The sequence below is a fragment of the Streptopelia decaocto genome (assembly GCF_964273445.1).
Source record: "Streptopelia decaocto genome assembly, chromosome: 2".
Lineage (NCBI taxonomy): Eukaryota > Metazoa > Chordata > Aves > Columbiformes > Columbidae > Streptopelia > Streptopelia decaocto.
The window spans coordinates 21,927,764-21,954,587 of NC_138655.1; the positions used below are offsets into that span (position 1 = coordinate 21,927,764).

The 26,824-nt window shown below is 51.7% G+C and overlaps 2 protein-coding genes across 7 annotated transcripts; one reads left to right on the plus strand and one right to left on the minus strand.

The window, feature by feature from the left end:
- Nucleotides 1–2,805: 2,805 nt before the first annotated feature.
- On the minus strand, nucleotides 2,806–21,821 carry LOC309437125 (uncharacterized protein). Of its 5 annotated transcripts, XR_014183499.1 has the most exons (4): nucleotides 17,670–17,755; nucleotides 13,511–13,637; nucleotides 10,606–10,799; nucleotides 7,156–7,365 (listed from the first exon to the last, which is right to left on the minus strand). XR_014183499.1 is itself a non-coding variant. In XM_082047142.1 (3 exons), exons 1-3 carry the CDS (start codon nucleotides 21,146–21,148, stop codon nucleotides 2,922–2,924), a joined length of 960 nt encoding a protein of 319 aa, XP_081903268.1. In that variant the 5' UTR covers nucleotides 21,149–21,821; the 3' UTR covers nucleotides 2,806–2,921. The 5 variants fall into 5 exon arrangements, 1 of the variants encoding a protein (XP_081903268.1); XM_082047142.1 differs by lacking the exons at nucleotides 7,156–7,365; nucleotides 13,511–13,637; nucleotides 17,670–17,755 and adding exons at nucleotides 2,806–3,029; nucleotides 20,491–21,821; XR_014183498.1 differs by lacking the exons at nucleotides 13,511–13,637; nucleotides 17,670–17,755 and adding an exon at nucleotides 19,866–19,969.
- On the plus strand, nucleotides 19,889–25,472 carry KLF10 (KLF transcription factor 10). Of its 2 annotated transcripts, none has more exons than XM_082047141.1 (4): nucleotides 19,889–20,129; nucleotides 21,838–22,080; nucleotides 22,178–23,045; nucleotides 23,991–25,472. In XM_082047141.1, exons 2-4 carry the CDS (start codon nucleotides 21,850–21,852, stop codon nucleotides 24,248–24,250), a joined length of 1,359 nt encoding a protein of 452 aa, XP_081903267.1. In that variant the 5' UTR covers nucleotides 19,889–20,129; nucleotides 21,838–21,849; the 3' UTR covers nucleotides 24,251–25,472. The 2 variants fall into 2 exon arrangements, with proteins under 2 accessions (XP_081903267.1, XP_081903266.1); XM_082047140.1 differs by having other exon boundaries at nucleotides 20,020–20,129; nucleotides 21,841–22,080.
- The last annotated feature ends 1,352 nt before the right edge of the window (nucleotides 25,473–26,824 follow it).

The window sequence follows — 26,824 nt, forward strand, 5'->3', positions numbered from 1 at the left end:
ATAACTGGAGCAGCTGAAACTGTTCAGAGGATTTTTCTACTGTTACTGGAGCCTCTTGATTTCTTCATGGTCCTTTTCTTACTTTCTTATTTTAACTTCTTCCCCTACTTGAAAGTTGAGGGGAGGAGGAGATGGGGGTGGCAGGGTTCTGAAATAGTGCATTAAGTTCTGGATCCTGCAATCAAAGGAGACTTTTAACCCTTTATTTGGAGGTAAAATCTCTACCTTTTGGTTGCAAATGTATTTTACATGAGTGCCAGCTGGCAGATCTTAACTTCATAAAATTTTATTAACTTGAAAGTCTCAGTTGATACTTAACTTGTCAGAACAGTTTTACAGGCCACCTTAAAGAGGTACGAAATGGCTTATGTTTTGAAGATCCAGTGTAAGAAATATTTACTATTGGAATTAAATGGGCAAGTATGGAAGGGAATAAATAATGATAGCAAGAAAGCTGATTTTTTTTTTTTTTAACCTAAAGTTAGTACCCATCCCTGTGTTTCAAGGAGTAATACACACTTCAGGCTACCAGTTGAGGTATTTCTGTAGACAGACTGCTGTGCATGGTTTTTGGCTAAAAATACGAAATTACAATTGCCTAAGATAATTAAGGATTCTGTCAAGGTCTTAAGAAGAGCTGTTCTATGTTAAATTATGACACAGTTGAAAAAATCATCTAAAGAGCGGCCAGAGCAGAAATATTCATTGTACTTGAAGACGGTTTGCCATTAAAAACAACCTGGAGTTGGAACACAGTATGTATTTATCAATTTGATTTGCTAAGTGTTACTATTGATATTGTAATTGCAATTCAGAATTTTACTGAAAACATAAAAGCTGGAAGGTTTCTATATGGTACTTGGAACTAACGTAGCTCTGTCATGTTCAACACACATCTGCACCTCCTCTTGCTGACTGAGGCCGCTGCTGGTGTAGCTGGAGTGTCTCTGATGCTGATTGACACAAATTGTTCCAGTGTGAGGTAACTGCTCTGCCGGAGGTGCCTCCCTGCCCCAGCCCTTGGGCCCATGCACCATTCCCGGGGATGCTGCAGGGCTGCAGCCCTGGACCAGGCTCTTGTCCTCCTCAGGAATGGGAGGCAATGGCTCTGCCTTGCTCTTGTGTGTCTAAGCAGCTGTGCAACTGCCTTACATCTCAAAATAAAAGTGGGTGCCCTGGATCCACTGCTGGATGTGTTGCCACTTCATATATGCCCTTTATTGCTGCTTTTGGAGTGGGGGGCAGTGAAGTAGTCTGATAGTGTTTCATAGTAAGCTCCTACAGGTTTGAACCCTGCTTTAAAAAAACAAAAATCCAAAACTCAATAGAAGCAGATACTTTAAAGCATGCAGTGAAAAATCAGGTTTGTAGCTCTACTTAGCTGCTTTTTTTTTTTTTCCCAAGAGAGCTACCTTTAGTCCATGGTAGCTGCTAAGAGCTGTGCTCTTGTCTATCCTCCCCTTGCTGGTGAGCTTTGCTCTGCACTCTGACTCCCACAACTACCATGGGGAACAAAACCTTCATTCTCACAGGAGGAGCGAGGCACTGGTGCTCTGGGGGCTTTGCCGAGGCATTGGGTGACATGTGGACCACACGTACACCCCCCTGGAGAAGCCTCAGCGGGCAGCGAGGCCCTGCAGCTGCTGCTGGAAGGCTGGGTGCTGCGTGCCCAGCCCTGTGGGAATGGGGAGAAGCAGTGGGTGTGTACTCAAAGGTGGCTCGTCCTAGCTGCCCTGACAGTGACGAAGGAGAAGGTAATTTCTGTGGTGGTCACAGCCCTCCAGTTCATGCACCAAAGGAAGGTGTGAGAAGGTTTGCATTTAATTTTTCTGCGTGATGGAAGCACTATGCTGAATGCAAGCTTCTTGCTCATTCTCTGAATTCTTATTTCCTCCTTTTATTAAAATTCAAAATTTCAAGTAAATAGTGGCATGCAGTTCACTACCATGATTTACTGCCATTTATTGCTTTGATATGTGATGAGGGTTGTGGGCTTTAAGTATTTGCCCTGAAGGTTAAGAAGAGTGTTGTCTGCTCCTGTCTGTGCTGAGAGGAGCAGGTTTGTGTGCGGTGCTGGTACCGGGGCTGCTGGGGGAAGGGCCTTCTAACCCAGGACTGTGGGGCCTGACAAACACAGAGGCCAGTCTGCCCCAGACCTGGGGACAGTGTGCGAGTGGTAGGAGTGCAAGAGTGGTGTGGATCCCCCTTGTTAAAGTCCCCTATTTGGAGTAACAAGCTTTCTCTCACTTTATATTTTAATCTCCTTGCAGCTCCACGGTCTTAAGCTGAATTAGGGGCATTAATGGGCTATATAGGACAAAGCTAATTGCACTTGTCAGGCTGAGTCAGAAAAGAAGCTTTGGGGAGGTGGCAGCAGGAGCTGGTTCCCTTCAGTGTGACCGGCTGCTGCACTGGCAGCCAGCAGCTCCCAGTCACAGGTGGGGCTGTGTTGCCATTCCCCAAGTTCTGTTGAATATGCTTTATGTTGATGTTTTCTGACTGAAGTGTTGCAGCAGCGCAGGCCACAACCTCTGTCAGTTGTGCATCAAGTAACACCAGGTGTCCTGGTATGCTGTGTCAGTAGAGGGCCGATACTTGGTATCGCTCAAAAATGGGAGGGAAAACAATTTCAGGCCCAAGAACTGATACTGTGATTTAGCGAGTACCTGCATTATTTTAGATACTGATTGTATACTTTGTTCAGCTACACAGTCTCGTTCTGAACACGACCCTTCCTACAATTAAGAAATAAAATTAAATTTATTGTATTAATTTAACAAATTAATGCAATTAAGAAAAGCACTCAGATACTTGTGTCACAAGTTTATCACACTTCTGACATGGAAAAGCCTGCTGTTAGGGTGGTGACAGCAGTGGGGAGCTGACGTTTCAGGTCTCAGCAGCAGGAATGCAGCCTGAGGTCACTCATGCAGCCGTGTCTGTGCCCAGTGTGTTGAACGCAGAGGTGGCGAAGGGCAGAAAGTGATACACCCAGTGCTGTGGTCTGAGACGGCCCTCCCGGTAGATCCCTTTAAAAACAAAAACAAAACAACAAACCACAAAACTAACAAAAACAACCAAACGAAACCTGTCGACCCCTGCTGTAGGTGTTGCTGCTTGGAAGCAGCATGTGAAAGCACAGCACTGGAGCATCAGTGCTGAGCCTGTACCCGCTTTTTCAACCCGATGATGGAGTTCGGCAGCTCCCGGGGCGTCCCGCCGGGGAGCCGGGGCCGGCGGGAGCCGCGGATGGAGCGGGGCAGGGGCCGGCGGGAGCCGCGGATGGAGCGGGGCAGGGGCCGGAGCCGGGGCCGGCGGCAGCCGCGGATGGAGCCGGGCAGGGGCCGGAGCCGGGGCCGGCGGCAGCCGCGGATGGAGCGGGGCAGGGGCCGGAGCCGGGGCCGGCGGCAGCCGCGGCCGGCAGGGAGCTCCACCCGCCCGCCCTGCCTCCAGGGAGCCGCGGGCAGCCGGCCGGGACAGGCGCGGCGGGGCCGGGCGGGAGGGCTCTCCCGTTCCGCCCCTCTCCAGGCTGCCCGTCCCGCCGGCTGTCCGCGCGTCCGCTGCTCCCAGCCCGGCCCCGGCACTCGGCACTCGGCACCGACCGTGCGCGGTGGCGCCCGGCAGCCGCGTTGCGAAGGACACGGTGCGGGCAGGCGGCGAGGCCGGCGGAGCCAGGGCGCGGGCTGTGCGCCTGCAGACTCACACCCTGCTGCTTACACAGACTGGAACCTCCACCTGACATTTTAACCCTCTCCCTAAATAGCTCTGGAAATTCAGACAAGACGAGCAGCCTGGATGTGTTGGCCATCACAGCCAGTGCCCCATGTGGCTACTGGTTGCCATCCCCAGAGGTTTTTCCAGCCCCAACATGATGAAGCCCTGGGCAGCCTGGTCTGACCTTATGACTGACCCTTCTCTGAGCCGTCAGCTGGATTGGAAACGTCCCAGGGGCTTTTCTCCTCTGAATTACCCCGTGATCCTGTGACACCAGATCACAAACCCTTCTCTCAGCTTGAGCGATGCCTGAGCAGTGCCAGCTCACCCGGCTGGAGCGGCGCTCGCAGGCGGCATGGACAGGGCTGCCTGGAAAAGCCATTTCTCTCGCAAAGTGTCTGAGGGTCCAAAACCTTCCTGTTCTGTGTGGGGATGAGGACTGACCTACCCATGCTGGTACCAGCCGGAGGGTGGACATGGGAGACAGACTCTGGGACACACTTGGTCTCCCACATACACAGGGACATCCCATTGAAAGTTTAGATTTTCAACAAATTCTTACTGTTTTTCAGCAAGGAATGCTTCAACAGCATGTTGCCAGCCAGCTCTACGTCCCAAAGTGGGTAGCCCTGGCACACTGGCATTGCGGGCAAGGCCGAGGAGCAAAAACACCTCCCTCTCCAGCTGCCCTTGCCCTGAGGTGCTCACAGCCACCTGCTCCTCTGCCTTCCTCGCTGTCGCTGTTGCTGTCGCTGTCCCGCAGGCTGCCCAGCTCGAGGAGAGCTGCCCTGGCGCAGTTTCAAGGCTGGAGCTCCCTGCCTGTGCCGTCAGCAGGGCCGGGCTGGCAGTGTCCACAGCGTGGGTGCAGCAATGCCGGTGACACGCTTCACGTTGTCCCTGCGGGACAGGAGAGCCCCGCTGGCCACCGCACCCACAGCCACGCTGCTGCACCTCTGCGGGCTGCCCCGGCTGCAGCCGGGCGGTGAGATGGGGGAAAAGACACCTTGGCACCCAGGCAGTCCGGGACGTGTATTTCCCGGGCTGGGCGGTGTAACAGAGGCAGCAGCTGCTGTGCTGTCTGAAGTCTGCATGGCCTCCCGCGCTCCCCCGGGCTCGGGTTTCCTTTCTCTCCCGTCCGGAGCCGCTGGCTGGTGTCACGGGCGCTGCTGCCAGGGCCGGCCCTGCCCGCGTGGCAGGCGCAGGAGCCGTCGTCCCTCCTGTGGCCTGGAGCCAGCGGCGGCCGGGCCTCACTCCCCTCACCCCGCCAGCACACAGCGGTTCCGCTAAAATTTTCCACTTGAGACACATGTGAGACCAGAATAGATTTTCAGGGTTGGTTTTTTTTTGTTTGTGTGTTTGTTTGTTTTTCTTTTCCCCTCTGCTAGCTAGGGGAAGGCCAGACAACGCCTTGAAATTTTGCTTTTAAAACATGCTCTAGACAGTTTTTGGGAGTCCGTGTTGCAGGGGCAGCCCTACAGGGCAGAGCCCCTCGGGTTCCAGTGTGCCAGGCTCAGGGTGCCAGCTCAGCCGCTGCTCCCCTGGCAGCTCCAGCCCTGTGTCCCTCGGGCCGGTGACCCAGGTCCTGGCAGCCACCATGCGGTTTCTCCGCGGTGCTGCGGCAGCAGCTGCTGGGCCGGGCGGGACCCGGCGAGGGCGCCGGGAGGGCTGGGCTGTCACTGGCAGCAGAAAGGCAGGAACAGAAGAGGGATTCCCAGCTTCAGCTCAGCTCCCAAAGCAACGTTTTATTTGGTGGCTTGTGAAAAAGGTCCACAGAGCAAAGCTGGTTTAGCTTAGTGCATTTCGATGTGCTGTTCCTCTGCTCCTGCCAAGCCCGTTTTGCAGTGTCCCTGGAGCGGGGGCCCTGCTGTCGCCTGTGCTGCTGAAGAGCCGCCCCACAGCGCTGGTCCCGCAGCACCACGGCGCGCACGCTCCCGCACTCACCTCCATGAGCCGCTGCCGCTCCACCGGCACAGCCGGGGTGCAGCTGCTGGCACCTGCCCAGGCATTTCTGTGGGGCTCGACCACCTCGGCCCTCAAAAAATGGCTGTTAGCAAGCTAAGAGGAGTCATCCGCAGCCCAGCTATGAAAGGGCAGGCACATAAATCCCAAAGGTACCCTTGCTGCCCACTGCCCATGCACAGGTCTGGCTCTGGACCGGTGCTCAGGACTCAACCTGCTGGTGCTGCTCACCTGGCTGCAGGCAGGCGGGGCTGCGGCGCTGGGACCAGCCCTGAGCAGCCACACAAAGCGGCTCCCAGTCCACACAGTCACTGGCAACCACAATGCAATCCACCCCCCCTGCTCAGAGTGGGGAGTTTCTCTGACATCAAACCTCCATTAAACCTGCAGACTGGTTACGTTGCATGCAGCTTGGACAGGAACAAACTCCTGTCCCAGCATAAAACACCGGAAGATGCCGGAGTTAGGGAAGTTTCAGAGGAGGTAACTGTCTCACCTGCCAGGTGTCCCTAACATGCACTCACACTGGACTAAAGCACCACGACGAGACGGTGTCCGCAAGCCCGCGTGTGCAGGAACGCATTTGGTCTGCATGCTGGAGCCCTGCAGCTCAGCAGCACGTCTGGCAGACTCTGCAGCCGCCAGCCGGGCCGTGCACTCACCAGGACCAGGCTGAGGCTGCAGGAGACAACTCCGGACAGGCCACGGGCAGTGGGGCAGAGGAGAGAGGGGACATGGGGCCACCAGTGCTCCCTGCCACGCCGCAGCCTCTCCTGCGGTGGGCTGAGCTCCCCACGCTGCCCTTGGCACCGGCAGGGCATGAGAGAGGGTGGCTGGGCTCGCTTCACCTGCCGGGTCCCCTGTGACCACATCTGCCTGCTGTGGGTGAACTCTTTCTGCCTTTCCAGTGGCTACTTAAGATCCCCACAAATTCAGATTGACATTGTCCCTTCAAGCTTCTGGGGTTTGTCTCACACTGTAGCAACTTCACCTTAAAACATGTTATCTTGCCAGGTCTCTGTTTATACCTGTGTTCTACACACACACGTAATGCTGGGCTTTGGGACACTTTTGTGGCGTGTCCCTGTGACAGGCACTCGATAAACTAGTCATTTCTTTACCCAGCACAGTTCCCAGCTTCTCACCACTTAGGCACTCAAAAGAGATCTAAGGTTATTTGTCTCATTTTTAATTTTGAACAAATGACTACAGGTCCCAGGAGGAGGGTTTCAGATAAGGCGTGCAATGGATGGGTGAAGTTGAGGACATGTGCCATGACAGACAAAGCAGCCTGGTCTGGAATAAGCTAAGCTCGCGCTAGCTGAAGGCCCGGACAGCAAGTGAGAAGACATTGTTTCAGCATGAAGTAGATTGTCAATTTTTTTCTAGGAAATCAAAATATTCAGCTTCTGCAGTAGGCTCTCTTGGCTGGTTGAGCAAACTGAGAAAAGCAAGGAGCAGACCTGTAATGCTCCAGATGAAAATCTAGTCTTTGGCTTGGTACCTTGTTCATAATTCATGTAAAATTTCTACGTTGGCTATAAATTGACAGACAGGATGAGCAGAGATAGACCTATTGAATAAGTCTCTCTTTTGTGCCTTTTTTTTTTTTAATTTCCAATTCGAGATTGCGGAGTTTTGCAATAGATTTCCAAAAGGTCCTTTTGCCGTGGTTCACAGGCTGGCCTGCATCTGCAGAGAAACAGCAAAGGAGGCGGGTTAGCTGGTGGTTTGCCCATCTCCCCGAGGCCCCTCCAGAGCTGGCACGAGCTGTGGATGAGTAACCATGTCTGCAGGCACTCCTGAAGGATGACGGATTCAGCCACCAGGCTGTCACTCCCCGTCTCTGCTGCGGGTGCGCTCAGCCCAGAGCAGAACCTTCTCCAGCCGGAGCGGAGCTGCCACACACTGCCCATCGCCTGGCAGAATGTGGGGCTGCTCCTGCACTGGGCACGGGGGAGCAGGGCCAGCCCTGGGGACGGGGCTGACCCCTCCAACCTGCTCTGTGGCTGCTCCTGTTCAACCAGCGTGGAACCAGAGAGTGTCCGGGGACACACAAAGTGACCACATCCTCAGCCTGGGGACACAGGTCCTGCAGAGGGGCTGACACCCACAGCAGGCACCACAGACATCAGGACAGCCACAGGTTCCATTCCTGAGCATCACTGGGGCCACAGGCCAGGCTACAATAAAAAACAAACAAACAAACAAAACCCCACAACAAAACAACAAAAACCAAAACCACAAAAAGGCTACAGGGTGTGAGTAAAGGAGAAGGTGCTTGTGCTCCAGGCAGGCGACTGGCACTCACGGGGGCACTCAGCTCCTCCCGTGGCAGGGGCAGCTGCAGTTCTTCTAGGGCTTGGAGTCTGACTTGGTGGCTCTTGTTCTTGAAGCTGGAGAGGAAATGAGGGGTAAAAAAAACCCCCTCTGATAAACCGCTGGAGACAATGGTCACCTGCACCATTTCCAGCACTTGCAAGCAAAACAAAATCTAAGGTCCACAGCATTTCAACGTTCACAGGGAAGGAAAAGTCATATTTATAAACCTGTCTAAACTCTTCCATTTGCATATTCCTTCATGTGTGCCTGAAGCACAACCAGTGCGCTGCTCACCCTGAGTAAAAACAAATTCTACAGAGTTCTGCTTACTTCGGTGTGACACTCCCAAGGAAACCCCCTTCTCGGTGGGAGGGAAACAGGAAAACCAGAGGTCAAACCCAATATTAAAAGAGTGGCACAAGAGCCAAGTCAGGTTTGAGGAGGGGTTTATTTTCTGCACACGTGTGGTTGCTCCAGCGTAGCGTGGTGCGTCAGCTCAGCTCCTCCATCCCCCCGGCAGCTCAGAAAGGCGACGCTGACGCTGCGCTGCCCAAGGCTGCACTGTGTACCCCACTGGCAGGGCAAGGACGCTGATGTCCACCCGACCACTGCTGCTTCCACGTGGGAAACAACGGGGAGAATGCGTGAAGAGGAGCCTCTTGCTTGCACCGGCCTCCCCTGCAGTCAGGGCCAATGGTTTATTTGCAGCAGAGCAGCTGGGAGGGCACCGGATGGTATGTCCCGCAGCTGCAGCTCCTCTGAGCAGAAAGCAGCACCACGCAAGACACCAGGATGAGCGTAACGAGCTGCCTCGGGAAGCGGCACCAAGGCGGGCCGTGCTTTCCTCTTCAAAACTGCCGGTGCAACACAAGTGCTTCCTGCTCGGGACCCACGTAAACACAGCACATGCACCCCTGCAGCCTTCCTCTGCCTAATTTCACTCCTCACCTTTCTCCCTTGCTGCAAAGCAATACCTTTTTGTATGTGTGATGCGTGGGAGCTGCATTTGGCAGCACCATATAGAGTTTCCTTGACATACGTTCGAGGCCAGATACGTAACTGTAGTACTGAAAGATTTGAGAAAACATTTCCAGGACATTTAAGCTGTATACATAATCATAATAAAATGTCTTTATAAATCTGTATGTTTAGTTCTGACAAGCTCCTTGCTACCCTACTCAGTACAAAATATAGACAGACTGTGACTGAAGAACTTCCTCAGTAAACAAAACAGCAAATGAGTAAGATAAATGGATACGTTTAGACAAATGCTTCTTAAACACATTTTTATTTTTATTATAGCAGCAAGAAAGGAGTACTTAGAAATGATTTTGACAGGGAAAAGGTTTTGCCCTGACGTACTAATCATAAGCAAAGAATTATGGCTGAGATTTTCGAATCTGCCCAAGGGATTCAAGTCTCCAACTAAACCAAACAAAGTGAGCATCCAAAACATCTAAGCAGCCTTGAAAATCCTCCTGTCCATGTGCACAGGGCTGTGCACAGGAAAATACATAGAGTTGCATGAGTAAAAGATTTAATATTCCTTTCAACAAAGCAACTATTTCAAGAGATTCTGAGCAGATAAATACATAGAAACGACTCCAATGAGCTGCGGTATTTGAAAGAGTGCTCAGTTGGTCTGTCATATGATCTAATCGATACTCACTGTTTATTTAACAAGAGTAAATTTGACCCCAAAGTTTCTAAAGCCTCAAGTTCTCTGACATTCAGCACCCCCAGGATTATTTAATGGTATTCACCCAGAGTTGCCAAATAACTCCGCAGTAACCAAACAGACCCACGCACTATTTGAATTTGGGCTGGCCAGACCCAGGACTATGAATAGTCATCCTGAAGAGGGGAGAGAGGTCTGTGCATACAGGGCCACACATAGATCTGGTCCTAATCCCCCCAGTTTTGCTGTGTCATCTGTGTCATCCTAAGTCAGATCCATAAAGCTTCCTTCAGCAGGGGTTGCTACACTGTGTTTCCCCAGTTCAGCAGATGCTCACAGACATGGTCTTATTTTACCACTCTGCCTTCCCTAGGTGTGCTCACCAGGATGGCGTATCACAGATTTCACTGTGGCTGCAAGCCTTCACAATGTCTCTGGTTGCTCTTATGCGAAATCTCAGCCTCTGATCCACTACACATAAGGAGGCAGATCCAAACTGCAATAGGCTGACAGTATGTGAAAACGCATCTCACACAGGGCAGAAAATACAGGGGTGAGAGAGAATGGGCTGTCACACCAGCTTTAGGAGTTCCCAGGACTTCTCCAGAAGCCTTGGGAACCTGAAGTTCTTTCCCTGACCGAGGACCAGGCAAAGACTTCTGGAGAATTGTTATGGACGTCACCCGCTCCAGAGAACTATACGTTACAGTGTATAACATACACAGTCTGATGAGGTTGACCTGGATCTGAGGTTAACATCAAAGCTTCCTGAGGACAAACGTCTGTACTCACATTCCAGCACCGGTACCAGCCAACGCTCACTGACCACAAACAAGACACGTGAGGATGGCAGCCACCGCCTGCACATCCAGGTTCATGCAGTGGAAGACTGAACACACAAGCAGAATTAAAGCATGGGCAATGTGACCCACCTTATCTGACAAAGCCTTTTGTGGGTACAAGAACGTCCTGACCTTCATTCGCTGCTTTCTCTTCCACCCACACTCACAGGGATGCTGGAAATGCTCTTTTTTGGAAGGGCTTTGAAGACAGTTCCTGGTAAGCGCATGATCCTGACCACAGAGCACAGGATGGAGCTGTTTTCCAATAATTAAAACTGTCCCAGCTGCAAAACAAACACACATACACACACAGCTGTTACAACATCAATGTTCATTTGACAACTGGTGCCATCAAAGAAATGAAGATGGGCTTCAGGAGTGCTTCTCAAAACCAACAACTAGGTACAAACTTTCTTCTGGTAGATATCTCTTTTTCCACCTTTTGGTCCTCGCTCAATTCACTGCACTGGGATTAACAACTGCAGAATCAGTCTGCACGTTCCGTTCCTAAACAAAGGGAGATGAAATGGTATTTTGCCAGAATCATTTTGCCTTGCCACTACTGCAAACCAGACAGTTACTTTTCAACAGCACCCATGGAAAGGCTTCATGGAAGTTCATGTTGAAAATGAGCACATCAGTCAAGCTTCAGCCATTCCTTTTGGTGTAGAAACAGAGTTTATCTGCAAAACTCACCTGAAGCTTACTCAGCAACATGAAATACTATAAAAATGTTCAAAATGAAAGAAAAAATATTTCACAAAACCAAACGTGTCAGGAATTAGTGAGAACTGAAGGTCAATTCTCTCCTGCGAGAATGGAGCTAGTCATATGTACACTTTCTCCTGACTTTTTTAAAAACAATATTTTTAAATACAAGCTTCCCTTCTGAATCAGCTCTGAAATCCACAGGGATCACAAGGCTCTTGCCGCCAGTCTTACGGCTACACCTGAAGAGACAGACCCAGGGCCGAAGGAGAGGTTCATGGTGGACAAGCACATCTCTAAAACCCCAGCAGAACAGAACCGCTGCCTCTCGTGGAGTAACCCCCTAGAGAGGCTGCCAGCCAGCTGCCACACTGCGAACCTCCTCCAGAGGAAACACAGAAAACAGAAGCTTCTGGCACAGAACAGAGGCAACCAACCTGCTCGCCACGGCAGCTGCTCTGGGAGTGCCCTGTTCCCTGCAGGGTCTGAAACCACCCTCTCTGTGCCCCATCTCAATAGCTGCCGCATCCCTCCTTCTCTGCTTCCTTGGTGCCCTTGTAAGATCCTCCGGCTTCCTCAGCTTCTCCTAAATGTCAGTCCCCATCACAGGATCTCTTCTCTCCCTATAGTTTTTACCCAGGTCTCTTGGCAGCCAAGGTCAGTCAGTACCAATTCCAAGCTGCAGCCGTGCACATGAACAGGAAACCGGGCAGCCCTGGGCTCGCTCAGGCTGTGTCCCTCCACAAAACTCTCCTCTGCCCAGCTGATGGTTCTTGTTGGCCTTGCAGGAACTCATGGTGGGATCCACCTCATCCCACTCCACCTGCTTTGTAGACTCATGCACCTATGGCTGCTGGCCAGGCTCCCACTATCAGCACAGGAGATGAAGTCAACAGAGCTCAGAGTGTGTTTCATCCCACATCAAGGAAAAATGAAACATGCCCGAACCCTGTGGTTTATATTTACTAGCGCTCCACTGACTATAAAGAGAGCTACAAAAACAGACACTTGTGTTATAAGCACCTAATCTCAGGTGAACTCCACCCTCAGTGACTCTGGGGACTCTTGTATTCACTTTGCTATTTGACCCTAAGGACGAACATGATCCCAGGGTCAAACAGTGCCCTGGCTCACTCCCAGCTGCTCACAACGAGGGGCCTCTGGAGCAAATGATTTGTACCTGCAGACCAGGAGAGCGCCAGTGCATCTCCCACCCCCTCACCTCACACTCACTAGCACCAGCCACACTCCACAGCCCTCTGTGGCTGTTTTGCAACAGACACGTGCCTACACATCTATACGCTTCCAGGCGCTGACCTCACCCACCATCGCTCCTTCCTCTCATGGAGAGGAGGCTTTGGAGCAGGGAGACATTAGTCCCAGGTGGGTTCAGGCTGAGGAGGTCTTTACAAGGCTGCCTACCAGCCCTTTCACTCCAGCATGTCACCCCTGCATCCCCATCTCAATGGACTGGAGAATCACCACCACCCTTTGGAGTCACAGGGACCATAACCAGCTATACAAGCTCAGTCTGCACTGCGGATCCCACTGGTAATGCATGCCCTGTCTGCTATGGACAAGACAGTGCCCTCTTCTTCTAGGAGAGCACCCATGAGGTAAGGGTGCCACTCTACATGTCACCTCAAACAGGGCCCACACTGTCTCTCTCCTTGCTACTGTGGCTCCTGCAGAGTGAACATCTGTTTGACCACATGCAGCATGTCTGCCAGGACCAGCTGCAGGACAGAGGTGACTCTCCAAGGGTGATCTGCAAGGCCAAAGTGTGTATCTCCCATGGGGAGCTGTGGGGCTGAGGCACTCACCCCCATGGGGAGCTGCAGGAATGAGGCGCATGTCCCCAACACTGAGCTGCAGGAACAAAGTAAGCTGCACAGATGAGAACTCCGGGAGCAGAGATGCCAGCACCCTGCTGCCATGCTGGTGGCTGGGATGGGTTGCACGTTGTGTAACCTGTGCCATCTCCAGCTAAAGCACTCCACAGGGATCTGCAAAGTCCAGGGGTTTGGCACAGCTGATGAAAATCTCTGGGCAAGTTTTTCTGGTCATGAGGGCAACCCCAGTGACGGGGGGTCCCTCCCTTTGGTCTCTGACAAAGCCAACACTGTCTCTGCATGTTGTGCATCTGGAGAGTTAACAGGGATCTCCTCTGCAGCCCCTCGCGTAGATCTGAGATCACAGCAGGGATACTTGCACTGAGCAGCACCAAAGTTGGCTTTCACATAGGCTCTTGCTTTAAAAATTTAGAGTATTATTGCTCAATCCTCACATTGTTGCCAAGAGACTATGTGAGCAGCAAAGCTGTGACTCGGGTGATGTCTCTTCAAATGAAACACAAGGCCTTGATCTCCACTGGTCCCTCAAGTGTGCCTTGTGCCTTTAGTTCCTGCGACATGCTAAGGACAAAAAAAAAAAAAAAAGAAATCAATGACTAACAGTGAGTAGATTGCTTAACAGCATGCCAGTGGTGTGTTTTGTACTCCGGAGCCAAGGGCGCAATATGTGAATGAGGCATTTGGCAAGAGGCAGCAGCGGGGCAGGGGAGAGCCCAAGGCCTTCCAGCACGCTCGGGAGGAGCACAGGGGGTGCAGGGAGACAAACAGGGCGCAGTTTACTCTCTATGGCATGTAGGACATGCTACCTGCATTTTTGTACCTGCATTTTCCTATCCAGAGACTATTTGCTTGCTTGAATATAAACTAAAAGCTATGTAGTGGGGGTGGGATCAAGCATTAGGATCAACAAATTAACACTGCAAGAGCTATTAACATCTCTATCTCATCTGTCATATAGGGCTGAAACTAGTCAAAAGTTCAAAAATTATTAAAGGTATATAGGGTTAAATAAAAGAAGGACTTTTGTTCACATGACTTCTGTCAAAATACCTATAATGGCAGGTGTAGAAATGCTGTTACCCATGTTAGGGGGAAAGGCAAAGCTGTCCCTGCTGATTTCTGTATCAAATTGATGTCTCATGAGATGCCCTGGCCATACCACCATCTCTACTCCTTCATACCTCCAGGATTTAGCCCATCAGAGAAACTCTTGTAATGTAGCAGCCAATAAGTCATTGTGTAACAAGGATATTCCATTTTGGCATGAAAAAGCACACAAATGTGTTTCTAACGCTTCTATTGGGAAAAGAAACATCTGATTGTAACACATATGGTTGCTTTGTTAGCTACACAAGCTCATTCCATAATGCTTAGAGGCTGTCTCCTCACCCTTCTGGCTGACAGTTCAAAGTATCTGATTTTGTTAGCAGAAATTCAAATTGATCAGTTAGGTTTTATATTAAATAGTTAAATTATGACGCCGGGAAAACCCTGAATATAATAAATACACCATTCAAAGTGGTGGAACACACAGACCCCTGTGTCATCCTTGCAAGCAGAAAAGGCTCTCAGTTGTGTTTTCTGATACTTTCCAAGCTCTGTCTGCAAACAAACAGCGCCACTTTGCCATACTCTTCCACAGCTCTTGTGGATCCACGTTCTTGTGAGATGGCGTATCTCCACATCAGGCACAGGGCCCAACAACTGAAAATACAAATACATTCGAACTGACGGTGATCCTTTAGTGAAGAAAGACCACACAAGATACTAAACAAAAATAAACACATGCTCACACCATGTGAAGTGAAGTAAGCAAGATCTACATGGAAAGAATCAACAAATCATTCCAGTATTAACTCCTGATTTCCACTATAGAGAAATCCCAGGATTCCTTGGTACCAAAACATGTAGCGATTATGTGACTTGGCTGGCTTGTGATGACCAGACACCTCTTCTGGCTGCCCTTCCAAAAGACAGATGGGAAATGGGGCTGTGGCCAGTACCATCATCCTGTCCATTGTTCTGAGAAGAAACACAGTTCTCGGGACAGCCACAGCACCTGAGGAAAGTTTTGGGTGGCACACAACCAAATCCAATATAAACCCTCTCACAATCTGTAGTGGATACTGAAGCAATCATTTGTTCACCTGGATTCTTTCTGCTCTGACTAAAACAACTGTCTATCGTTTTCTGTGAAACAGGTATAGGTCTAACATCAGAGGTCAAAAATGTCCCTTGATGTCCCATCACAAGACATAGAAAACAACCTTACTTAGTAGTATGTAGAAGCCAAGAGTTTAGGATAAAGGAGAAAGTTAAAATGCCTCCTTATTTGTGCATGCCCAAGCTGAGATGAGCCACGGATAACAAAGCCGCGTTTGTCAAAAGCAGGGTGAAATGCAGGAGACGGGGTTTCGCCTGACTTGGCCTCAGTGCCCAGACTGCTGGCCAGGACTGCAGTTACACAGCTGGCCAGTGATTTACCAGCCATGTAGCAAATTCTCTTCCCTAATTTATCTTCTCAACCCCGTGACAATTTAGCTTTCCACATTGGAAGAATATGACTTGCAGTCTGGATAAATGGTTTTTAAACTTAAGGTATAGGCATACATAAATAACCCACAAGTACTTAAAGTCAGAATCCTAAATACCTTCCCAACAAAAAACCCAGACATGTCCATTTTCTCCAGAGCAGCACAAAAACCACACTCCCAGCTTCTCTGGGAAACTGAATGGAAAATACAAATACATGTGAACGGACAGTAATCCTTTAGCTGCTTCCAGTGACCGAAAGAGAACATCAGTTTCACTGAAATCTGCTCAATTGCCAAAAAGAAGCTTCTTTCGCCTGTCCTAGACTTCATTATAGGTGCCTGAGGTTTTTTTTTTTCCCCCTAACCAGGCTGTCTGCTATGGCAGCAGCACAAACACCAGCGCTGCTAACAGCCTCTGAAGCCTCCCATTGAACAGCGCTGGGCAGGCACGGCAGGGCTGGAACTGCGGTGACTCAGATATGGCCACAAATGCTCCCAAGAAAAAAGGCCATGAGCAATACTGTGTAAAATGCACGTAGACAGAAACTGGGGTTAGTATCATGTAAGGCTGGGGAGGAACACGGCGCTGCCAGCCAAACAGGACTTGCTCCGTCTGGCAATCAGACTGGTAAAGCAAAATGAACCCCATAAACTGAAGTCTTAATGACAAGTTAGTTCTGCTTTTCATCTGGTAGTCTAATAAGAAATTGCAAAACCAGGACAAAGCAGGTTTTTCGTAAAAGTTGGGATGTGTGAGTAAAATGGGGTATGAAGAAGAAGGGAAAGAACTTAGAGAAATTAGAAAAGGACACAAGGTGCCTTGTTGCTGATTATGTGCTCTGCCTCCCCAGTTATCTGATGTATAAATTAGCACCCCTACTGCTGTCTGTAGCAGCAGAGACACTTTCCCAATTATCAGTAAATTAACATGAGCAGCAGTAGATGTACCAGAGAACAGCCCCACATTGTACAGCTCTCTCCTGCCCTGAATTTGCTGTCTGCTGCCTCCACCCCTTCTTCTGCCCCTCCTTATTCTCAGTTTGCTCCCTTCCATCCCTCCATCCTTCCTTCCGTCCTTCCATCCTTCCTTCCGTCCTTCCTCTCATGTTCCCCAGCTGCCACTTTCCTGCCATTTCAGAGCTGCCTTTCCCTGGCCACCCCCTCAGCCTCAGCTGCTTTCAGACACCCACCGCACTGCTCTACATATGAAAATGAGCTGTCACATTTTCCAGCCCCTGAAGCAGAGATTATTTTTGGGAGAGGTGGTTTTGACAGTTCTGCGCTGCAGTTCAGGGGCTGAGCACAGGGCAGGCTCTGTCTGTGCAGGGGGAGGAGGCGGGGGCACAGCAGCTCAACTCACAGGCTGTGCCCTCAGAAGGGACTGGAGGTCTGGGGGGACACACAAAGCTCCTGTGGGGTATGGGAGTCAAGGAGCAGTTACGTCTCCCCACTTCCGAGGGCTGCTCTTTCCCAGCCCAAGGCCGGCTGCCAGCAGCGCTGCTGCAGGACACACCACTGAGATGACAGTGACACGCCTGCGGAGGACGGGCACAGGGAAGTCCCTCTCCGCTCTCTTGAACAAAGTCCCTCAGCCCTGGCAGCATCCCTGTCACCTCCTGGCACCAGGCAGTCTCTTACAGAGCCCACGCTCCTGCCACGCACCACGTTCAGCATCCAGACCTCACCTGAAGACGTGGCCTAAGTTCCTGAAGGGGGAAGGTGGAAGAGGATTCTGACCCACCAGTCCAGCCTCAGCTGTTTGTGCGTTGACTCCAGCTGCTCAGTGCCTAACACAGAACTTGCAGGGCCAGAAGGTCCCATGGCACCTGGATGGCAGCAGCAGACACGGGCTGACATGGTGGGAACAGAGCCCAGGGGTGAGGGGAGGTAATAACACAGGAGAACGAGCAGGAGGTTTCCTAAGGGACCGGCACAGCAGAGACTGACAGGCAGAGCTGCTGCAGAGGGCGGCTCTGGAAATTCAACAGCACAGGCCACCCCCAGTGGCAGCTTATGTTGCAAGCAACTAAAAATGATAAAAGTATTTCATGATACAGACCTTTAGTTCATGTTGGTAACTGAATTTTTAACACTGAAGTTCTCATTAAGTCAGTGAAACTTTTGTGTATATACATTACATACACATAAGGGTGAAAAAAGTGACAAAGATCTGCCCAATTTTCTGCTGAGTTGCAGGAAGCGGCTCTTAGTTTTGTGAGTGAAGTTATCATGTAAGGTTAAATTGTAATGCTGGTGCAATTTGTAGAGATTTAGTTTTAGGGGCAATAATATGCTTTGAAAGATATTTCAAAATGTTTTAAATAAGAACAATTACAATCACAAAAACCATGACAGAACCTGCCATGAAACACTGAATTTCACCAAGAACTATTGTGTACTAGTCTCATAACCTTTATTTCAGCTGTAGCGAATGCAGACATATGCACTTAAGAGCCTGGAAGTCTTTCCCCAGCTGTGCCTCATGTGACGGTAGCGCTGTTTGGCAAAGGAGAGCATGTTCCCGGAGTCAAGCAACCATTACAACTTTTTTTCCTGATTTCAGCGGGAAACACACAGCAAACACACTTTCTCCTGTTAAGACACCCAGAGATGTGAGATCCAGTGGAGTAATTTGTAAACAACTATTTGCTTCTACTAGCAAAAAGGATCTGGATCACCCTGAAGTGAATTATCTTTTGGGAATTCCCTCTAGAAGAGGCAGTCAAGCCAACCAGTTTCCCTGCAGGCTCGGCAGGGATCTCATAAAATCTGGCCAAAAGGCAACTCAGGTTACACAACTGAAACAGAAGATGGGAGATGCAGGCTTCCCTCTGTCAAGCGGCACGTTTTCTCAGCCGTGACAACCCTGGAAGCTGCAGGAGCGAGGAGAGAGGGATCCCGTCATGGGCAGTCTGGTGAAGGGGCACAGCGGGGAAAGTGTCCCGCCACATGTGCATGGGGTACCGCGTGAAGCCGAGTGACAGAAATTCCAGCTGTACGTGTCAGTGGAAACACTGGAATTAAAGCAATACCAAAAGAATGTGTCTTCCTGAGAGTAGTACTACCAGTCTTCTGTCAATACACAAGTATTTGAACTAATTAAGAACTGGTTTAAATTACATTTTGCCCTCTGTGTTTTGCAACTGTTATATCCTCATTATTCAGGCTGAAGAAACTGCTGGTTTGATATTCTTGCAGTATTTTTTTCACTTTCAAACATAACTGAACATTCTGGGAGATTTGCAGGCAAGTTACAGGAGGACATAACCTGTTGTCAGACCCCTTCTGTCAATTGAGAACTGCTGATGAGGCGAAGAATTAGGCAGAATGAGAGAACACTGGACCACACCACCACTGAAAAGGGGAAAGACAGGAAAACATATCTTAGAAGGAAAGAAAAAAGTAGAAAAATGGTCTGAGTGAATGAGGCTAGACTGCCTAGGAGGAGGGGAGATCTCTGAAGTGAAGCTGAACAAATAGGAGAAATGGAACCGAAGCATCAGCGGTACTTCCAGAGCAGAGCGGCACTGTGGCACCAGCCTGGCTCCGGATCCCACTCCTCAGGTGCTGACGCGCAGCCACCGCTTCTGCTGTTGTTAAAACTTTCAGACAGGACAAAGAATCTGCCCTGAGCTCAGAACGCAGGGAGCAGCCCTCCCGGCTGTGCAGCGCCGCGGGCTGCAGCGACCCAGCCCCCGGGCAGCAGCCGACGGCAGCGCGGCCCGGGGCTGCGGGCAGGGTCAGCCGGACACCGCCCGGGCTGCGGAGCCGTGTGCCCGCGGGGCTGGGGTTTCCCCGGAGCTCCGGACGCCACAGGGTTTCCGCCCGAGGGGGGCAGCGCTCGGAGCAGGCCCGGGACGCCCGGGGGGCTGCGGCTGCAAACCCGACGCCGGCCCGATGCGTGACAGAGACCCAAGCCCACCGCCCCGCAAGCACGCCGGCTGCGTGGGTGCGGACGGGCGGCACCCACAGGTACCCAGGCGCCCAGCAACGGGCTCGTCTTTCCCCCGTAGGGGCCCCAGCCAGGCCCGCCTCCCCCCGCTCCAGCTCAGCGCGGCGGGGAGCGGGCGGGTGGGGGCCGCGCCGGGGAGGCTGCGGCTGCTCCCGCTCCCCCTCCCGCCCGCGGCCGCGTGACCTCATGCACGAGGAAGCGCGAGGAAGCGCGAGGCAGCGCCGGCCGCCCCCGCCGCTCCCACCCGGACGCGGGGGGGGAGGGGAGGAGGCAGCACTGACTCAGCCGGTGCCGGGGACTCACCGCGCGCACGCCGCGCTGACACTCTGGCCACGCCGCGGGGCAGCCGCCGATCACGCGCAGGGGCAGGGCGCCCATTGGCCGCCGCCTCACACACCTTTGCCGGCGATTGGCGGGGGCAGCCGGGAGCCACGCCCCGCCCCCGCCCGCGCGGGGCCGGGGCAGCCGCCACCTGAATGGGGAGCGGCGAACAAAAAGAGGAAAATAAAGGAGCGGGTGGAGAGCGGCGGCGGCGCGTGCTCCGGTCAGCCTCGGCTCCCGCCACCGGTGAGTGGCGGCCCCGCCCGGCGGGACTGCGGGCCCTGCAGGGACATCCCCGGGGCTGTGCGGGGAGAACGGGGTGTCCCGAAGTGGGGAGGGAGTCCCCGGGGGTGGCGCGGCAGGGGGACGCCGAAGGGACGGACGGGGGCAGCGGGCGGTCCGGGCGGGAGGAGAGACCACGGGTAGCGGAACAGGCGGGAGATCGGACTGAGTCGGCGGCTGGACGCGGTGAGCCGCGGCGGGGGGACCGGGGCTGCGGGGTGAGGAGAAAAAGCAGGGGAGCTCCTGCGCGGAGGGGCGGCCGCGGAGACACCCTGCGCGGGGCGCGGGCGAGCAAAGCCGCGGCAGGGAGGGAGCTGCTGGGAACCTGCTGGCACCGCCGGGCCGGCGACGTGCAGCCCGTGTTCCCGGGCGCGCCCGGCGCGGCGGGTGGGCGGCGGCAAGCGAGCCGGCGGCGCGGGGAAGATCCAGCCGCAGTCCCCACACCCCCGCCGGTGTCGCGGCCCCGTTTCCCGCGGGAACGCCGCGTCGCTTCCCTTCCCCCGCGGCGGATGTGGCGGCGCTGACCCCAACCCGCCCTGAGGCGAGGCGGCTGCCCCGGCCGGGCTTCCCCCGCCCGGCGGGGCGGGCGCGGCCCCGCTGGCTCCTTCCTGCCGGGCTGAGGGCGGGGGCGGCCGCGCGGGAAACTGGGGGAAAGGTCGGCGCGCCGAGCAGGCGCTGATCACGCTTTGTTCACACGCCGCCGCCCCGGCCGCGCCTCGCCCGGCGCCGGCCAATGGGCGCCGGCGCGGGGAGCCAATGAGAGGAGGGCGGGGGCGGGCGGCGGGAGCGCCGCGGGGTCCGCTGAGGTGAGGGTGGCCCGCGCCCAGGGCCGCGCCCCTCCCGGGCCCCTGCGCCCGCCTCCGTGAGGAGCCGCATCGCAGGCGGGACTGCAGCTGCCTGCGCACACGGCCTCCGGGAAGGAGGCTCTGCCACCCGCGCCGGCGGGGCGGGGGCAGGAATCCACCAGCGGCGGCAGGCGCCATGCCCAGAATGCGAAAGCTGCGTTAGGCTAATAGTGGCACATACAGGCTAGGAGGCTTTCTGAGGGGGCTGGTTCTGTGAGGTGGTCCGTTAGATGATGAATGTGCATATTTATATATATATTTAAATAAATAAATATATATTAAAAAGTTCTCCAGCTTGGTGATTTTCCTTGCATATGTGTGTGAGAAAGACCTTTTGAATGTTTTCTGGAATGTTTTTGGTAGCTAATACCTTTTGAAGAAAATGTTCCCTCAGTCCCAATATGGTCCTTTCTCATGTGTCAAAAATAAACACAAATACTGAGGGCTGTGTTTAAAGCAAAGCTGGAAGGATGGTGGGATGGAGGAGGAAGTTTTGGGGTTTTTGTGGAGTGTTTTGTTGAGCTTTCAGACACAACACTTGCAATATGGAATAATTTAAACCGTTGCTTAAGATTTGGGGGGAGTTCTTTTGTCTCAAGAAAATATATAATCTTCACCAGATGGCCAAATTTCCCCACCAACGACTTCATAAAAATATCATATAAATAAGGAGGAGGGCAGGAAAATACAGGCATACCTCCCACGTGACCGAGCATATTGATCTTGTGCAAATTGCTTTGTTTGGTTTTTACGATGACTTCTAACTAAGTGCAAGGTATTCAAACTTAGCATCAGGTTTAAAGTTTCCTTCTTTCCTCTGACTGAAGCAGGAGGAAGAAATGGAGATTATGACTGAGAAACAGAGAGATACTCGATATTTCTGGAACAATACACCTGAAAAAAGTGATTATGAGGCTGTGGAAGCCCTTATTTCTATGAGTTGCAACTGGAAATCAGACTTCAAAAAACAGGCAGAAATGAGACCTATAACTCCAGCGTCTGATGTGTCAGAAGAGAGTGACGAGTCTTTGCTTCCTGGAGCAGCAGACTTTAATGCGATACCAGCATTTGTAAGTTTTTTAATTTGTGTGCGTGCTTGTTTTTAGGAATTAGTGTGGCAATGTGTGGGTAACGTGCCCCTCTTACTGTGTCTCTCTCCCCGCGCAGTGCCTGACCCCCCCCTACAGCCCATCTGACTTGGAGGTGTCGCAGATGGTCCGTCCAGGGACACCCGCCGCAGCCCCCGGCAAATCACTGTCAGAGGCAGCCAAAGCTCCTCTGGCTGCCCCGTGCAGGGAGGTGGAGAGGCCTCCAAAGGCTCGAGCGACAAGTGTGATCCGCCACACGGCTGATGCCCAGCTTTGTAATCGCCAAACCTGCCCGGTGAGAGCAGCCAGCCTGCTGAAATACCAGGACAGTGTTTTGAGGGAAACAAACAGTAAACAAGATGCCAAAGCAGAGCAGTCGGTGGAGAGCAGCGGAGCCAGCGATGGGAGCAGTGAGCTGCTGGCAGCAGAAGGAAGAACTGCAGAAGCAGCTGCCAGCCCGGTGCTCTGGACAAAGCCATCGGTCAGCGGGCACCAGCCTGTCTCTGGGTCGGCGCAGCAGCTGGTGCCGGTGGCACCGCCGTGCCCTGTCCCGCGCAACAGAGCCCCCCCCGTGCCAGTGATTTGCCAGATGGTCCCACTGCCTGCAAACAACAGCGTTGTGACGGCCGTAGTGCCCAACACCACGCCAAGCCCGCAGCCGGCTATCTGTCAGCCCATGGTCTTCATGGGCACCCAGGTTCCCAAAGGTGCTGTTATGTTTGTGGTGCCCCAGCCAGTTGTGCAGAGCACAAAGGCTCCCATTATTAGTCCAAATGGCACGAGACTCTCTCCCATTGCCCCTGCTCCTGGCTTTGTACCTTCTGCAGCAAAAAACACTCCTCCGGTTGATTCTTCAAGAATAAGAAGTCACATTTGCAGCTACCCAGGATGTGGGAAAACATACTTCAAGAGCTCCCATTTGAAGGCTCATGTCAGAACACACACAGGTTGGTCACTGGTGCTGGATGTTAAAAATGAATGTGGAAAATTGCAGCTATGTCGACAACTTGTTAGTTCTAGCAATGACCGGTTTTGTTGAGGGAACAAATTGTGGGGCAGCAATGAAATACTTTTTTTGTCAGTGTGTGTTACAGTGCTGCCTAATCTCTGACAGGAAATCACCCGGGTGAGGGGAGGAGGGAGTTGACTCAGCGGTTTGTTTGTGCTGGTGTTGCTTCGTGTCAGAAGCTGTTCAGTAATGGTTCTTACCAGCGTGGAAGCAAGGCCTTGCACAATGTAGAGCGTGCTTTTCCAGAGGCAAAGACACCTTATTAGGTTTCTGCACAGGAATGATTTTGTCAGAAGTGGGCAAAACTCAGAGAGTCTTTTATGAAAGAATATAAGGATCCACTCCAAACTATTCCTGTTTCAGGTTTAATAACCATTTTATTTACTTTGGAGTAACTTCTCTACACCTCAGCTCTTCTTCAGCAGTAGCAAAGAGAGTCATATATATTTTCACATAGGCTCACAGTTCACAGCCAGAGAGCTCTGTTACATAGAACGTTGTATTACAGGTTGTGTTTCAGGGGTAGTTTTGGGCATGCTCAGTCGTTGTAATCTGCCATTTATGTGGAGCCGAGAGTTAAAATCTGCTGGTTTGAGATGTAAAGAGCATTTCAAACTACTTGGTTTCCAGGGGTTTGTTGACTCTTGGTACTACTTAGCCTTGAGGATAGTGAGTCTGCATGTTTAATATTGGTATGTAAACATTTTTTCACATTTCATTTATACATAAAATAATTAATATTTTTTGAGATTTTTGCCTCAATTGTCATAATAGAAAGTTCTCTTAACAAAAGTCAAATCCTGCTGGTCAAGGCAACAGTGTTTGTTGCTCAGTTATTAAGTTAGTACTTATGTGTTTTGGTTTTGTTTTTTTTTTCTTTTAGGAGAAAAGCCGTTTAGTTGTAGTTGGAAAGGCTGTGAGAGAAGGTTTGCACGGTCTGATGAACTGTCTCGCCATCGCAGAACACATACCGGGGAGAAGAAGTTTGCCTGCCCAATGTGTGAGCGGCGGTTCATGAGAAGCGACCACTTAACAAAGCACGTACGTCGCCACTTATCGGCTAAGAAGTTACCGAACTGGCAAATGGAAGTGAGCAAGTTAAACGATATTGCCGTGCCGCAAACATCTGCGACCACCCAGTGAAAGGACTTGCTCTGGAGACTGTGGAATTAACTGTTGTCACTGGGAGACGCCAGCTGAAAAAAGGCTTTTGCTGCCGTTCTGTGGTTCTCCCGCGCTGGCTGCTGGGGGCGGTGCAGCAGAGAGGCAAAGGCACTCTGCACTCGGTCACAAAAAATGTTGCTGCGAGAACCAGTGGCTGACTGGAATAGCGGGTGTCTTTTGCACTGGTGAGGGGGGAGAAAAAGGGAAGGTTCTAGAGCAGAGCAGCACACATTGTGGAAGTTTTGAATCTTACAAATTATTCATATACACTCTAGACCAGTCACTCATCAGTGTTACTGAAGGTTTGCTGCTGACGCTTGAGACCAACTCTGATTTTAGCTTCCAGTTGTCAATCTTTATTACAAGACAGACTAGGAAGACAGCAATGTACAGGCGCAGGCTTGAAAGCCCAAAATGCATCTAGGTAAGATAATCTAAATCAGTTTTTCTACTTCTGCCAACTTTTCATGGTAGGAATCCTATCATCCTGTCCATTCCCCAGCCCCATCCTAGGCGGTGATTTGGTGCCAGACTCCTGGAGATTTCAGGGCTGTCCCCTGCACGGGGTGTTGAACACACTCAGCTTTACATCTGCTGTCCAGGGGGTTCAGAAGGGGCAGCTGTAGGGTGGGAATGTTTCTGAGTCCTTGTTAATTTTCTAATATTTTCCCAGCCTCTCTGGCAAGCTTTGCAATTATTACAATTGGTTGTTCCTGGGCATCGTACGATGCTTCTGCTTTTGTGTTGCTTACTGTTTCCTTTACACCTGCTCACGGTTCTGTAGCACTGTGTTTTTCACAGATGGATACACTGCACTTTTAAGAGAAATATCATAACTGGGTTGGGTTGATTAAGGAAGAAGACCAAGTATCTTGGACTTCTTGATCATGTTATTCTTTGAAAGACAGTTTATAATAAAAATGAAATGAGTATATTATGTATTGTATTAACTTAGAAAGTTGTGATTCAAAAAGTGATATGAGGCAGTCAAGACACCAGCCTGGAATTTGAACTATAGCTTTTGTGTCAAATAATGCATCAACTTTCACTATTTCTATTTTATCATATGTTGATGACATATCAGAAAGTGAACCGTTTGAAAATAGTGTATTAGATACGCTTTTTGTGACTACTTTAAAGATTTGCACATTTCTTATGTTGTACTTTATACTTTGTTTACAATAAAACCAACTTTCTTTAATTGACCTTTTTTTAAATTCATAGTGGTATGTAGCCACTTGCAAGGAAATAACCTCAAGACAAAATTAGTGTCCACCATTATGTGTCTTGACCTATGAAACGCTGTCTCTCAACTTTTGATATTTTTTTAAGCTTTATAGAGCCAACTGGATTGCAATTTCAAGTCTGCACCTACTACTCTGAGTCTCTGTTTTGTTGTGGGCTTTTATTCTCTGCACTCTTCATCTTCCCTCCCTTTCTGCAAGCACCCAAGGCTAAGTGTCCTTATGTGGGCCATTATAATACTGGTAAAGATATTTCTGTTGGTGATGGAACCGCACAGTCCTCCCTAGGATGGAGGCCGGCCCCTGTTTCCGAGGGCCTGGCTGGCTGGTGGAAGTGGTGTCTGCGACTGCGGCAGTGTGGGACCTGGCTCACAGGGCCCAGGGTAGCTGGAGGGCGGCCAGGAGATGTCCTGTCCCCAGAGCTGTCTGACAGGGCAGGGAGGCTGGGGGTTCACTCTCTCTGGGCAGTGGTTGGACCCTGTGGTTTCTCTGCCTTCCTCTGCCTGCATGCAGGGGTGGCCACGCAGAACTGTCTTGGGGGTTCTTCTGGCTCCCGCCCTGCCCTGCCTGCAGGGATGCCCAGATTTCCCAGCTGCCTGGCTGCTGACTCAGGGCCCTGCCCTGCGGGGTGTTTGGGGCAGGGCCACTCCTTCCTTACCCTGCTGACGCAGTGCCCTGTGCAGGGAAAACCTGAGTCACTGCTTGCTTGTTCCAGGGGCAATGTGCCATTGCAGCCTAACACAACAGAGATGCTTCCCAGGAGCCCGGGTCCCGCTCCCCCATCTTGCTTCAATGTATGTTCTGGTTCATGGGCATAGAGAAAACAATTTAACAGCTCTGGGTCTGAAGCCCTTCCAGATCTGCAGCTAGCCATTGGGCTAGGAAGCTGGGTCTCCCTGCCAGCTCTTACTGACCCACTGAACCTTGAATTCAGTTTTGTGCCGTCGCTCCATGTAAGGAGGGCATGAAGAAAGTGCTACCCCCACTCTCATCCTGTCCACTGTGTGGTGGGCTTGCAACTCCGTCTACCTCAGCAGGGAACTGAGTTTAAGTCCGACTTCCCAGGTAAGTGGTCTCAGGCTGGCTGTGCAATCAAAGGGCAAGAAGGAGAGTTTCTGTGCTGGGCCATCTCTGCTGCCTCTGTTTTCCAAAGGAAATCGACTGCTGGTGCTTGTCGTGTGGCACCCAGCCGAGGAGGTGTGTGTGGGGCATGCCCTGAGAGCACCCACTGGCAGCAACCCTGGGGGGGCTGCAGGGGAAAGCCTGTTTCTGGCATTGCTGTCAGCTGAGTAAAATACAGTTTCTCACT